The sequence below is a fragment of the Artibeus jamaicensis genome, unplaced genomic scaffold, assembly GCF_021234435.1.
Source record: "Artibeus jamaicensis isolate MK-2021 breed Jamaican fruit bat unplaced genomic scaffold, CSHL_Jam_final scaffold_916, whole genome shotgun sequence".
In the NCBI taxonomy this organism is placed as follows: Eukaryota; Metazoa; Chordata; class Mammalia; order Chiroptera; family Phyllostomidae; genus Artibeus; species Artibeus jamaicensis.
In genome coordinates, this window is record NW_026522059.1 from 18,526,669 (window position 1) to 18,543,035 (window position 16,367).

Here is a 16,367-nt window from a genome sequence, read left to right on the forward strand (position 1 = left end):
CCCCCCCCAGCTTCCAATTTCTTTGCCTCCACAACAGGGAAGAAAAAGAGCAGAACCAGGTACTATCCCAAGGTCACCCAACCTCTGACTCTGTGAACGGATACCCACTTTGTTCCTTCCCAATTGAGCTGTGAACGGTGCATAATATTTAGCTGATTCCCAAAAGAGGTAACGTTTGTTAAAGGAATCCCAACCTTATTTCATGTTCTAAGAAAACCGAAAATATTGTAAGAAAATGAAATCGAGTATTAGTAAGAGGTGAAAGGTTTCGATGGCAAATTATATTGTAGCCATTGCAGGACACAGCCAGTGTGAGGCTCTGGGTGTGTGGGCAGAGCCTGAGGAAACTGACAAGGGCTATGCAGTGCCCTGAACTGGTGACAGTGGGGAGCCCTCCTCACGTTCAGGAATGGACAGCTGTGCAAACAGAGCAGCCTGAAATGAGCTTGGCTTTTGGTCAAGGGCAGCATCCAACCTGTGGTGACCAGGCAGAGAAGAAACTGGGGGAAAATACCCCTACTGTACTATTCTCCTGACCCCCTGCCAGGGCCACCTGTTTCCTGACAGCTGAGGCACACAAGGGAAGTCTGGTAGCATAGGAGCCGAGTGTGGGTCCATGTGGGCCAGCCCCCACTCCCATGCCTGGGGGAGAGGGTGGGGGGAAGCAGGGCAGAAGAGTGTGGAGAATCATTCTTGTGGGGTTAATAGAAAATATGCACCACTCAAATCCTGCAATAGTAATACAGCTCTAACATTTAAATTATTCAGGAGACAAAACTGTGTCATTCTATGTTTTTTAATCTATGTAGTTCTGTATAACTGCATGAATTTTTTATGGTTTATATAGTTTACTAATAAAACCACATACTTTTGTATGCTAGTTCTTTATTGCTTTCCTTCCTTTTTTTGTAAGTTCCACAACTATTATTGAATATTAGGCTCTGAGAGAGCATGTAGTGCTTAAGAACTCATATTCTGGAACCACATCATCTGGCTGCAAATCCAGTTTTGCCACTTAATATTTGTGTGACTTTAGATGAGTTATCTCCTTGGGTCCTCATAGGATCATGCCAGCATTTAATGTAATACGTACTTAGAACTTTCCCTGACATAAATAATATATAAGCGTTTATCGCCATGTGGGTAGACATTTGAAATGCAAAGATCAATAAAAGCTAGTGGGGAGATACAGATGAGTAATTAATAATTATAGTAAAATATATGGACCAATGTAAGTATGCCCTAAGGTTTATAGAAGCCCAAAGAAAAGAGGGAGTTACTGCTTGCAAGCTTAAGACAAGCATAAAGTTTTTATGGAAAAGGTATAGGTTGACCTTGGGACATGCATAAGAATGTCTTCAGATTTTTCATCATTGGAAAATGCCTTCTTTCCAGGTTTAAAACATGTCATGCCTAAGGACATGTAGGTGTAAAAGGGAACAGTGAGTGTTGCTACATGCCTGACACTTAGGTAGCTTGTAGGAAAAATGGTGGGAGAAAAGACTCAAGAGACAAGAAAGAATTTGAAGAGATCTGAATAATTTTTAAATCACTCTGTAGCTGAGCCACACAGAGGTGGAATTAGTGTGTTGAAGTATTCAAGACGAAACCCACTTAAAAGTTAACGTTGCTCTTCTCTCTCCCAATACCAGAATCTTCTCTCTTAGTCATCCCAGTACCTGACTCGCAGTATTCTCTCTGTCATTTCTACAGAGCGGCATGGAACGGTGGAGTAGTGTGGGCAGGTGGTTGTTGAGTAGAATCTCATTTGGGGTATTTCTACATAGATGACCTTGGTCAGCCTTGCCCAACCTAATTTTTCCAACCATTAAACTCGAAAAATAGTGCCTTCCTCTCAGTGTTCCAGCAAACTCACAGTTAGTAACAACCACACCTAAAACGAAAGCAAACTAAGAGGACAGCTAGATCAGGAGCGGAACCATAGAAATGATCACATGGAGGGTTAGCAACAGGGGAGTGGGAGGAGGAGAAGGGGGGAGAAGGTACAGAAAATAAGTAGCATACACAGTAGATAGAAAATAGATAGGGGGTAGGGTAAGAATAGTAGGGGAAATACAGAATCTAAAGAATTTGAGACACGTGTTCATGAACTAAAGGGGGAAATGGTGGGGCAGCGGTATGCAGGGTAGAGGGGAATGGAGGGGGGGAATAGAACAAATGTAATGGCATAATCAATAAAAAAGTTAAAAAAAAGAAATACGTGAGTTAAAACAGTAATAATAATTAGCAAACTGCCTTCAAATAATCACTCAGTAATGACAGCTAATACTTTTATGTTCCTGGAAATCACATCGATGCTTATAATCTTTAGATAGCCCATTCCCTTCCCTCACTTACTAGTTTTGTGCCTGTGACATTACTTATCTCTGATTCTCTAGAAAGCAGGCACGGAGGCAAAGCATGTGGACTAATATTTTACGGCAGGAAGGAAGAAATGCAATTCCAAGATAGTAAAATGAGTTGAGAGAGAGAGATAACAAGGAAATAGGAAAACCAAATATAGGGTGGCATGTTATTGAGTGGCCACGCCTCTCGAGAAACACAGCTGTGTATTGGGTGATATGGACCACACGGACCAGCTCTGCTTTGGAACTATCTGTTTTGGGGGAGAGGGGGTTAATAATTTATCTACTGGTTTTCTTCCCATCTCCTGCTCTTTAGTAGTCAAAGTTCATCCCTCCGGTATTTAACTCTCTCATTTGCATAGCAGCTCCTTAGGAAAGCTGTTGAGGAAGATCATGTTTCTGGTAATTCTGTGGGGTCAAATAAGGTTACTGGAACTGCTATAGTTTTTGCCACAATGGACAAGATAAAGGCGACTATACCAATGGTCACTCCATACTCCCAACTTGCAGGGGCTGGACACAACTTGTAGTGTTAGGAGAGAAGCCAAAAGAAGTGGTCGTGGTTGTCACTTGTATCACATTTTATTCATGATATGTCAGTTACTAACGCTGCCAGTAGTCAAAAATAGGGGAATTTAATTCCACCCCTAGGTAGGAAGAACAGTAAAGAACATGCAGACATGCTTTAAAACCATCACAGAACCATCTGGGAGCAAGATACAAACATAATGCTTCATCACTCCCAAATACTTTTCCAGTTTCACCAAAATAAACACACTCACATAACAACCATCTAAATTAGAAAATCAATATTGATACAACACTACCAAATAATTCACAGATCCCATTCAAATTTCTCTGTCCAAATGTGTCTCCTTGTCCTTCTTTGTCAGGATGCAACCCATGTAACCACATTTCATTTACTTGTCACGTTGCCTTTATTTCCTTCAATTCGGATGTGCTTCTGAGTTCTCCGTCTGTCCTGGTCACAACAGCTCTGCAAATAGAAGCCTTTCATCTGTAATACGCAGCCTCCGGGCTAACCCGAATCAGGCCATGGTGTAAGGGAGGGCAGAGAAGGAAAAATGCTTCATATCTTTTCTCACACTGCTCTTCTTCTTCCCACCGGGGATATCTTTTCTTTCTTACTCTTCCCTAGTTCACTATTGACTCAAAGATATCTCAAAAGTCACCAGTTCTGTGAAACCTCTACTTATTTGTTATCTTTCCCATCTAAGAGGTCTTTGCTATGGCTTCTCTGGGCTCTCATTTAAAGATGGAGGCTGCATCTTATTTGTTTGTATATCCTTAGTGCTTAGTATTGTTTTTGATACCTTGTAGGAACTAAATAAATGTTTTACAAATTGATAATTATGGAATGAAAATTCTTCCACAGGAGCTTGGTGCAGAAGACTTTGGAATCAGACCTAAACTGTGTTATTCACAAGTTGTGTGAAATTGGTGAGACTAAATTAGTGTCTTAGTCTCTTTGGGCTGTTGTAACAAAATACCATAGACTATACAGCTTATAGCCAGTGAACATTGCAGTCTGGAGAGTAGAAAGTCCAAGATCAAGGCACAGAATGATTCAGTGTCTGGAGAAAGTTCATTTCCTGGTTCAGAGAGGGCCATCTTCTCCCTGTGTCCTCACACTGCAGAAGAGACAAGGGGACTTAAGTCCTGTTTTACAAAGGCATCAAAGCCATCCAGGAGATAGCTGTCATCCATTAGATGACAGTAGTTCCTTCTTAGGCTAATTACATAGAAAATGTTTTAAAATGTTATTATAGTACCAGTGCAATTTTGATGCTCAATAAGTGATAGTTGTCATTATTCATAATTGTTCTTTGTACCCATCTCTAGTATAGTGCTCATCTGTTGCACATGAATTATTTGTTCAGATATTAGGCTTGTCTCCTGGATAGAAAAAAGTGTTCAAGGCAGTGATATACAATAGGTATATGTTTATTTTACTCACTGCACATTGTTGCTTTTCTGTCTGTGAGAGTATTGCAGCTTCAAAGTTACACCTTTATTTGCAAATATTTCCTTTATTTTAAAGTGTTGAATTGGAAGAGCAAAGTTAAAAATGTTATTTTTAAATGATAAGCACTCTCAATCCTAATCCAACAACGAGGGGAAACATTTAAAAATAATATACAGACCCTTAAGAATGAGAAGAGAACATCTCAGTTGTTATAAGGCTGTAGGACATCCCTAAAATAAGTAAGTATAAATGAACATATATAGCTATAAATGGGACCTAGAGGTAAGCTGAGAATTTCATAAATTAATGCCTCCAGAACAAAGACATTTTCAGGTGAAGGAGAATCCATTCTTTCAAGAGGAGAAGCAATTTCAATAAGCAATACAGTTTTGGAGTCTAGCAACAATATCATTCCACCATCACCTAACACTTTAATCCCAGTATGCCGTGTTCAACACCCTCCCCACAGCACGGGTCCCCTTCTGAAACAAGATGCTTTTTGTTGTTGTTTGTTATTTGCAAACTGATGGAATTGACACTACCAGGGAGCAGAAATCATTGTTTATTCATTGATTTAACCCACATGCCAGGAACATAATCTGGCACATCACAGGTGTTCAAATAAATAGTTGCTGAATAAATTAAATGATTAAATGATGCTAATCTAAGGGAACTTGATTCAACTACAAAGAGATGTGTTAAAATTCAAACTTCAATAGGAAAATAATTTTAGAGGAGATAGAAATGGTAGTCAGATATGTACCTCAAAATTATGCCAGATTTGGCCAGCTATTTTTTTTGGCAAGTTCTAATACCCAAGGATGCAAATTTTCTTGTTATAAAACCTGATGTGAAGACTAGTAAAGGTTAAAAAAATCACTAATTTTGTCCCTTGATTTGAAACCTGGGTAAAACTGTACAAACACAAAAAGTATAGACCACTGTCACTGTAACATAGATAAAAATAAAATACCAGTAGCTGGGTGACCTCAGTTTTCCCAAAATGAGAGAAATACATTAATTATTCCCTACAGATCAGTTCATCAGATCAGGTTCAAAAAAGTAGGAAAGGGAAAAAAAACAACATTGGTTAACATTCTTATATTTTGCTCTGAAATACCTCAACTACAGAAAGTATTCATATACTAACTAAACTGGATGTATGGATCTCAAATGCCTGAAACCCTCAGAAACTGACTTTAATCTATTTTTACAGAAATTGAAAAAGAAAGCTGTGGCGATCCTGGTACACCTTTGTATGGAATTAGAGAAGGCGATGGGTTTTCTAATGGTGATGTTTTAAGGTTCGAATGCCAGTTCGGGTTTGAATTAATTGGAGAGAAATCCATTGTTTGTCAAGCGAATAACCAATGGTCTGCAAACATACCCATCTGTATCTGTGAGTACCAAATGCTTTGCTTCCAGATAGCATATGTTACCCTGTCCTTGCATATAATTGCTTTTGTAATTAATTGCAAAGAGCTGGAACCGTGTAATTATTTTTGAATGAGTAGCACTTTGTGATACTATCTTTAACAAGTGTGCTTATGCCAAATTATAAATTTTATTACAGATTTAAATAAAGTTAACATAGTTCACTTGTTAATTACAAATTATATATTGCATGTGTTCTTGTAACATTTTGTTGGTGGCATTTTATACTTTTATAGATAGCACACTTCTTATGGAAATTATACATCTGAGCTAATTCTAATAGACACATTTATTTCAACAAGATAGTATATTCTTATGTGCAATCAAAAACACTTAAAATATTTAAAGCTTATATTCTATGCATGATGCTTTAACTTAGTTTTGCTTGTAGTTGCTCACACTAATGCATACTTAAGTGCCATTTATTTATATTGCACAGAATAAAATTCATCAATATTTATGAAATACACTATACTTGTATTAAATATATATTTCTTCAAATAGATTAAAACATTTTATTTTAACTGCAATGAAATGTAATTTATATTATACACTAAGGCACATTTAGGTTCAATTAAATGCTACTTTCACTACCAACAAATACCATGTGTCGGGTATGATTGCAGTATTGAAAAGTTTGATTTTTCATTCTGATTATTCACAAATGAAAACATATAAGCCAAAAGTCATGAAAGTAAAACTAGTTTTCTTATTTTTAAATATAAGAATTTCCATCTGTATCTCATTTACAATCTTAATGCTTTTCATTTGTGAAATCTCACATCTCCTACAAAGACATTCGCACAAACCTCACTTCGATATTTTCCTGGTTTTAGAAAACACTGGCGTTTTTCAAGACCTATATTTTATCTGAATTATAATATATGCTGCAAAATTCATTTTCCACTATTGAAAATGTATTTTGCTGGTGGTGGGTGGAGACTTTGACATGAGAGCTTGCTAGTTTTTCCACTGTTAGCTGTCTGTGGTGGCAATTATGGAAGTCAAGCCATCTCCTCATCTGTGTTACTGACCATCAGAGTGCCCATGGCCACTGTAGAGCAACTCTTGCCAACTCAGTGCTCTTATGCCCATTCCTGTTAATAGTCACATAATATACTTCATCTTCCATTATTTCATGAGCATTATTGCTTTCTCTGAAATCTCTAAATATTTCTCTAATAGTATTTTTAAGCACAGGAACAAAAACTTTGTATAGTAATGCAAACCTAAGTGTCTAAATAAATTGCTGTTATTGTTCCAGTTATACTTTTATGCATATTTAAGCATATAGTCATCTAAAATATTAGTTGCTTTTTTAGTACTGAAAAATATTTTTATTATCTGTCTTATATGATAACTTAAATTGTTAATATTATTTTTCTACTGTAATTGACTATCTAGTTGTGGAATATGGCAAAGATAAGGTAAAATATGACTCTTGAACATTTATTGCATTTATAATCTTATTTTTAACAGTTCCTTGCCTCTCTAACTTTACTGCACCAATGGGGACAGTCCTTTCTCCTGACTATCCAGAAGGCTATGGAAATAATTTAAACTGCATCTGGACAATAATCTCTGATCCCGGGAGTCGCATACACCTTTCTTTTAATGACTTTGATCTGGAATCTCAGTTTGACTTCCTTGCTGTTAAAGACGGAGACTCTCCAGACTCCCCGATTCTGGGAACCTTCACTGGGGCTGAAGTGCCTTCTCATCTGACAAGTAACAGCCATATATTACGATTGGAATTTCAAGCTGACCACTCAATGTCAGGTCGTGGCTTTAACATCACTTACAACAGTAAGTGTGTATTTTTTCCACTTAACGTGTTTCTACAAGGTAGAGCTAGAAAGGAATTCTGAAAAGCAGCTGTCTCATTCCATAGAGAAGGAAACTTGAACAAGTGATACCCATGATTGCGCCAGGGGTTTTCACTCCGTCCTTGGTTTCCAACCATGTTTTACTCCCTATTGCTCATTTCTCTTTGTTTGTGGGAGGCCTGATATTAAGGATGTATATTTCAAACATTATTATTCTATCAGCCAGTATATTAGCTTATTTATTAAATCTTGTAAGCATAGCCTGGAACCTACTATATATTGTATGCTTTGCTCTGTCTTTATGCAAAGATAAAAGGGAGATAGAAGTTTCCTTCAAGATATTCATAAACCAAGAGGAGACTGTAACAACTAACAGCACAGAGTTGTAATTCCAAAGACAAATTCATAAGGCTAAGGATGTATCGCAAAGAAGGGAATTATTAATTTAGGGAAAGTTGACTACTGAGCTGATTTAACGAAGCTACCAAGAGAGGAGAGCACCTTGGCAATTCAGATCAGCTCTAAAGCCAAACTATGAAGCTTTAGGTTTGGGTTCTGCTACCTTGTTTAGGTTTAATAACATCGCCTCAGTGTCCTCATCAGTAAAACCATACTGGGTTTCTGTAAGGAGTAAAATAGGTGATGCATTTAAATAATTTAACATAGAGTATATGGTACCTGATAAATGCTCAGAAAACACCAGCTATTGTTGTTTAGTGGGCTTTTGGACTATTACCTTGACATTTGATAGTGCATTATTGGTTTGTTATATTGCTCTAGATTTGAGATGCCTTCGATGTTACTTAGCTATTGTCTATCACTCATATTCTTATATTTCAGAAGAATGAATATGATTTTTTCTTAAAAAATGGCATCAATATCACCAAAAGATACTTTACATAAAGAAAAAACAATCTTAATAATTTAATATATTTAGATGTTAATGCTTCTGTTTTTAAAGGTTTTACCTGAAGCCATAGATTACTAGTGATTTTTATTGTTTTTCCTTGATGCTTCCACAATGTTGGATATTGACCAACTTGACAAGTTAATATTTATGTCATATAACAATAAAATTTAGTTTTCTACTGTTTAAAAAAGAATCACACCCCTCCCACCCCTCTGTCTGTTCAATGCTGAGCTTTAGCAATTAGTAATCAAACACAGTCATTGCCTTTTCAAAGTGTCACTAGTGGCAAATACTGTCACTAATGTGTTAACAGGTAATTACACATCATTAAAGCTAAATTGCCTGTGCCATGTCATAGAGACTTGTTGTTTAAAATGTTTGCTTTGTCTGAATAATTTTCCAAACATTTTTATATATAAAGATATATACATATATGCACATATTTATTTCCAATATTTATTTTGTCTTAAATGCGTGTTTTTGAATTTAATGCTTTGGTACTCTTGGGTATTATGGAAATATGCCTCCTTGTTCCTTGTTTTATTGATCTAGTCATTACTTAAGCTTAGTTCATCATAGGTAAATTCCTATATCTAATGCTTACTAGTGAAATTCTTATTTTTTTCTTTTTTTTTGCTGAAAAAATATATAAAGAATTTTATATAGGAGCAACTAGGTTTAAACAAACTTGAATTTAAAAGCACAGAAGAAAACAATGGTTAGTTATGTGTACCTAAATGTGTGTTTTATATAGTTTAGGATTCACTTAATTATATTTTATACTGTTTAACTTAAAAATATTTAGACCCTGACTGTAAATCAACATCAAATATTTGTAAAATAAATAAAGTTAAGAAAAGAAAAAATGAGAACTGATAATGCAATTATATACTTTGTAAACAATATCAAAGTGAGGATTAGTTAGAATATTTTAAATAATTAGCCCTGGCTGGCATAGCTCAGTGGATTGAGCGCGGGCCTGCGAACCATGCGATCGCGGTTTGATTCCCAGTCAGGGCACATGCCTAGGTTGCAGGCCAGTTCCCAGTAGGGGACACATGAGAGGCAACCATACATTGATGTTTCTCTCCTTCTCTTTCTCCTTCCCTTCCTCTCTCTCTGAAAATAAATAAAATATTTAAAAAAAAATAATAATTATAAGCATTTATTCAGTAAAAGGGGAAAGATTTGTTCATTGTGAAGAGAAACCAGAGTATGCATGTACTTATTCAGTATAAATATAATAATGTTACATTGTAAATCCCTAATAAAATGATTTATAAATTTAGACTTTACTATTTCAAATATTCTTCCATTTAAACTATACTAATTAAAAAATTTTAAATGCATATTGAATCATTTAGATGAATAAGAAAAAAATATAGGGCTCATGGAGTCTAAAATCTCTGAAAAACTCAAAAAGCACATCATCAGTCCATTTCTGCTCTTGCTGGGACTGTGCTAACATGTACACTGTGGGAGACAAAAGGTAAATGGGATACAGGCTCTGAACTCAAGAACTCACACTGCCATGGGGAACAAGAGACAAACAGCCCAAGATACGATATGTTGTTGAGAAGAAATGAAAAGCCAGACCAGGAGATACATTGCCATCCATCTGATGCTCTGAGGCAAGCTATTTAACTTCTTTCTGTAACTCACAAAGTGGTGATAATTCTGTGATCATCAGGCTGTTCTAAATGTTAAATCAGATAATAGCATTTTTAAAGCTTCTATCACCGTGCCTACCACGTAGTGATTGCAAAAGAGTTACCTCTCTTCCCTTTTCCTAGCTGGCAAAAAGTAGGCGACATATGGAAAATTATAAGGAAGTAGTAAGACCTTTATACTAGATGGAAACACTTTACTTTAATTCCCAAAATGAGACTAGTTCTTCATTCCCAACAGTGGCTCACAAGACAAGTTTGCAATGGTGTATGTTAACATGGTCTGTATTCATATTAACTGGAATTCTGACTAACTTTTACACAAAATTTTTTCATAGACTAAGCCTAATACTGTCCAGAAATAAGCAGAAAAAGTTCTATTTAGAAATTTTTGTAAAATTCATATTTTAAAACAATCACGCCTATTACACATCCTGGTAAATAGGTATGGGCTAAAGAGAGCCTCCGATTTTTTTTTAAATAAAGACTTTTCTAGAAATAAACATAACTCTTTTAAAAAATCTCGTTTTCTCAAATACACAAGTGCTTCTCTCACACTGTTTGCATGTTTTTGTTTTCTCTCCTCAAGCGTTTGGACACAATGAGTGTCCTGACCCTGGCACACCAATCAATGCACGGCGTTTTGGGGACAACTTTCAATTAGGAAGCTCGATTTCAGTTATTTGTGAAGAAGGATTTATTAAAACCCAGGGGACAGAAACAATTACGTGTATTCTTATGGATGGAAAAGTGATGTGGAGTGGACCAATTCCAAAATGTGGAGGTAAGCAGGAAGGCCAGTGAGAAAACCTAACCCCATCATCTTTACGCACCAGAAACCGTAACAGGAAATTCACTGTTGTACCAGAACCATTGCGATCTTTTTCTTGAAATACTTCTTTTATACATTAGACATATGTACTTTAAAAATATATACTTTTAATTTTCCATGTTAAAATAATTTTAGAACCTGTTTAGAAGTCTTCTTTGAACCGAGCTCTTATGAAAAGTTATACATTAATAAATGGTAAATATTGATTGCATGTTCACATTCTCTTTAGTATACTTCATAGTTATAGTTTATTGTGCTCTGTAGTTTCTGTTCACATTTTTGGGGTATTCTAACCATTGGTGGTATAAACATTTAATTGTAAAAATGCATGAACAATTATTAATTAAATAAATTATGCTAAAGTGGCCATTATTTAAAATGTATAAGTTTTATAGAAACAGTTTGCTATTTTTAAAAAAATGTGATTGCCCTAATAAATGTGGTCAAGAAAATGCAGGACAATATATGTATAAATGTGTAATATGCATATATACTCTTTGGAAGTATATCACTTTGAATATATGCACACATATAAAATTGTAAGTCATATTGGTAAGAAGGAAGAATGATCATAGTTAAAAATGAAATAAAACAGATACATAGTGTATCAATTTAGAATCTATGGGTGTGTGGGTGTCGGCTTTGTTTAGAATCATCCCAGTGGGAATTAACATTCTGAATTCCACTGTTTTTCTTCCAATCTAGTATCTAAAGTTACAAATCTATTTTATTAAGACATAGAAGAGCTTTTACTAAGAAATTGATGATCTACAATCAAGAAACACCCTTTAATAAAGCACCGTGTAATGATTAGGTGATAATTTTTAATGGTTTCTTCTTTTTCTTGCTTTCCCAATTTTTATTCTTACCTATGCCCACACTAAAAATGGAACATTTGTTTTCTCAATTTCTAGATGATAAATTGAGAACATTTACTATATACTTTTCAGAAGTACAGAAGGCTTAATTGAGTGATACAGCCATTATCTGTAAATGCTGAATTTCATTGCATGAACGTGTTCATAACGTTTCATGGTGAAGTAACCCAGACCATGCACTTGTTGTTGTCCTATTAGCTCCTTCAATTACCTCTCTCCATTTCTGTTGCCTTTCCCATTTGTAATATCAGGGGTGCCAAACAGGATGACTTCACTGCTCTTTTCCAAACCTCAAATGTTATAGGCATTACCCCTGGTCATCATTATGACTATACTACTATGCTTTAAAAATGGAATGGATTTGCACAGTAAAAAGGGGAGAATGGAAAGCGATGTTTAATTTTTTCCAACATACTTTGCCCCTGAGCTCATTCATTTTTTCCTCACAGTTCCTGGTCCAGAGTTGGAGAATAAGTCAGGAAAGCATACACTAGTATTTGAAAGAAAAGTAAGAGATGGGAGAAAAGTGTTCCAGACATAAGGGACACACTGGTTTCTTGTGACTAGAGTAGAGGACAGTGGTTTGATGAATAACTAGTAGGGTCCAAAGAATGACATGCTTTAACAGTGCTAAGCAAATTCAAAATTATCCTGTAGCCAGCAGGAAGGGACATGATCTGAATCACTCTGTCCTCTGCACTGGGAGTTGTGTGCAGTCCAAATGGACAGACATAGAGGGCACCTTCGAGAAGTGTGGAACCTTGTTGGATCCTCATTTGCATAACTTGAGTGTTGGTTTAGGAGATGCTCAGTGTCTAGCTGCATGGAGAGATAAAAATAATGAGGTCAGTATCAACATCATTTTATGAATTTCTGCTTAATATGAAAGAGCAATTTCAGTGATATTTTCACTGTGAGAAATTAATGGTAGAGAGCTTTTAAAAATGAGTAAAAAGAAATATTCATAACTCTTATTTGGCACATGCGAACAGACTTGTCCACCCTAGAAGAGAACTTTATGAAAGTTTCCAAAGGAGAAGAATATATATATATATATTCTTTTTTATATATATATATACTTTTTTTACTGCATGCATGAGTGAAGTTACATGCATCCAACTGATTACGTGCCAGGCATGCTCCGATCATGTGTTGCTTATGTGCTGATCATGTGCCATTCACAAACTTATCAGGTGCCACACATGCACTGATCATGTGCCACTCTCACACTGATCACAATACCAAGATGAGGACATCACTAAGGATAAGGCTGGAGCCAGAAAAGGCAGAAGCCAGTGGGCTAGAAACACTCTTATGTAGTGCTCACCTGGTTACCTGCCATGTCCCAGGCTGTGTTTTGAGCCAATTTCCACCCACTAAAGTAGACTCCTATCAACTCCTATATAAATAAGGGGATTTCATGTCTTCAATTCTAATACAGTTTTGTAAAGATTTCCTTTAGTTTTTCCTCAATTCTATGTAGGTACAAAACACAAAAACTTGAGACTAGCTGAGGAAAACTCTTTTTCCCCTAAGTTTTATGTATTTTTTTATTTACTATCCTCTGCCCACCCTTCACCATTCCTCATGTGGCCACATGGGCACCTTCACTTCCAGAAAGAACTTTCTGGGAGCTGTCTCTGTCTATCTTCTTGGTTCTTCGGGGTCTGTATTTTGACAGAAAAGTTTTCCTTATTATTTATCATAGTCTACTTTAGAGCACTATCACTGCCTCTAATAATATGCTTACTCTTTTAGCTAAAACTTTTTATTATCATATTAAATATTTTATTTAGATGAAATACATACATGTTTATATGTTCTGATTAATGCAAATAATTTTATATTTGCATTTTATTATTTTTAGACAAAGACACTCCAAAATCACATGCATTATTAACAGTTACTTAGTGGCCCTTGCTGGTGTAGCTCAGTAGATTGAGCACAGGCCTGTGAATCCAAAGGTCACCAGTTGGATTCCCAGTCAGGGCACATGCCTGGGTTGCAGGCCAGGTTCCCAGTGGGGGACACACGAGAGGCAACCACACATTGATGTTTCTCTCCCACTCTTTCTCCTTCCCTTCCCCTCTCTCTAAAAATAAATAAATTTAAAATAATTTAAAAAATAGTTGCTTAGTGTATGGGATGTTGTGTATGTGTTAAAATTAGAAAGTAGGAAGTTATTTGTTTTAATCAGAGCAAGGGAAGGAGCAAGGGAAGTCTGTATAAAATGTTTTGATAAGACAATCCAGGGCTTCAACCCACTCAAAGGCTTCCCTCTCCCTCCAGTTCCTCTCTACCTCAGTTGTCTAGAAGTTTAGACATGTTGCCAAATTAGTGATCCTTGTCAACCAATCTTCACTCTAAAGCTAAGGTAAATCTTTGAGAAAAGTGAAAGGAAACTTTATTTGCCTCAGTCCTTGAATAAGAATTGTTCACCAAAAGGGATAAATGAGATCATAATATGGTGCAGTGTTAGGATCCCACAGTAGACTCATTTCAGATAGCTTAAATGCAATTGAAAAGACTGAGTTATATAATTTGTTCACTGACCTAAAGCTCAGGATTGACATATAAATAAGGATACATTTAGGATGTTTTTGTGAAAATTTGAATCTATTTCTTTAGAATGCGTTGATCAAACTTCCTCATGAGGAAGAAAGATTCGATGCTTCTTAAAGCCTTATTATATTTTGATTTTGCTAATGGAAAACAAAATATACAAATCACTATATTCAGCATTGACATCATTCACTTGGAATTCCATGGTCATCCTAACTCACTTTAGTGACAGTCAATGACTTATCTCATGCTGGGGCTGCAGCCTGAATAAAAGTGACTTTCTCCATGGCCAGTGTCTGCATGGCGTCTCCTTCAGAGACACATTGCAAAGCCATAAAGAATGGTGTAGATGGTGATCAGGTGCACTTGGCATAGGGCTTTTCATGATGTACCCCCTAAAACATTTCCTAAAAATATTCTCTCTCCACCAAAGTGTCTCACTCACAGCAGCTGCTGAAACACTCTCCCTTTCTTGCCTGGTGGTCCCCTGATGACCCTCCTGCCCTTGAATCCATTGATTTTTCTCTTCCACACAGCCCACGTGCCATGTCGGGCACCTGTGAGCTTCCTCACTAAATTCAGCCCTTAGAAAAGTGAGGTTTTCTCCTAAGAATCTTCTCCCTTCAATTTCCTTCTTTCCACACCCTTTTTTCTTTCCCAAAATATGGTCAGAATTACTTTGTGGCCCCTGGGGTCATCGCCAGCCTCACCCAGGCTGTGTTTTTCTAAGTCCCTTCTACCAGCCTAGGCTCTAGGAAAGTTGGAAATGTGGGTTTAACTGCATTTATATTTATTTTTCTTTTTACCTGTATATGTGGGTATGTGCTTGTATCTCATGGAATGTGAATAAAATGGTGCTTTCACTTTGTTCTTTTTGTCAAGGGAGTAGTAGACAACTAGACTTCCTTTACTGCACTGAGTGATGCACACTGGAGCCACCCCTGACCCTCAAATCCTGGAATCTTGTTTTCACTGAGAAAAATCCTAGAGGACTTCTAGTCACGGGAAGTTTCCTTGTGACCAGCACTGCTATACAGATGGCAAATTTTTAGGTGAAACATGGGACCTACTCTGAGTGGTTTTCTTACTGGGCTTTGGAAACACTATTTTCTGTCATCTATATTTTGCCTGGCCAAGGGCCAGTCCTAAGGGTTGAGCCATGCCTGCCTTATCATCCAACCTCAAATGATCATTGTTAGGCCTTGTTTTTTCATTGTCTCTTTTTACCATTTTTAGATTAAAATCTGTATTATTTGAGGTCACAGCTAAATCATTGTTCTCAGCTCTGAATTGCTTCACTAGATTGATGGCACCTTTTGTAGTAGGCCTTGAGTCTGGTTATTTGGTGAATTTGCTGGAAATCCACTTGGCCATGACCTTGTTACAGGTGTTTCTGATCCTTGCATGGGTTCATACCTTCTCCCAGAAGATATCTTGAGTTTAAACATTTCTAAGTTTAGCACCTATCCAGAATATATTGTTCCAACACTAGATATCTGCCCAAATTTATTGAATATTTATTTTTTCCAATATGATAAAGCCAAGTTCCATTAGATAGAGGTTTGGATGGATCTGAGTCCCAAAGTAACACCTGATACCCACTGCTGTAGAGTAGCAGTCATGATCCCCACATCCCTACATTAGCAAGGCAGTAACAGAAATAAATTAGATGGGCTGAACATCTCCTAAGTGTGAGATGTGATGTCTCACTTTTCATAGAGACATGGTTACAGATAGACATTTATCCACTTAACAATAATGACAATCATTAATAATATAAAATGATACCATTGACAACAGACAACAGTGTTCCTATTGGCCCATACAGTCCCTCCTTGCACAGTAGAAAAGGGTGTCTCACGAGAGGGAAATGACTCAATTTACTGATGATGAAGATCACTTTCA

At 36.5% G+C, this 16,367-nt stretch overlaps 1 protein-coding gene across 3 annotated transcripts in view; it reads left to right on the forward strand.

Moving 5' to 3' along the window:
- Nucleotides 1–16,367, forward strand: part of CSMD3 (CUB and Sushi multiple domains 3) — a 921,636-nt gene that overhangs the window by 533,881 nt on the left and 371,388 nt on the right. For all 3 annotated transcript variants that reach the window (XM_053661036.1, XM_053661038.1, XM_053661039.1), the window contains 3 exons: nucleotides 5,570–5,752; nucleotides 7,267–7,593; nucleotides 10,780–10,974. In XM_053661036.1, coding sequence (XP_053517011.1) covers nucleotides 5,570–5,752; nucleotides 7,267–7,593; nucleotides 10,780–10,974 — 705 coding nt within the window. The remainder of the gene's footprint in view (nucleotides 1–5,569; nucleotides 5,753–7,266; nucleotides 7,594–10,779; nucleotides 10,975–16,367) is intronic.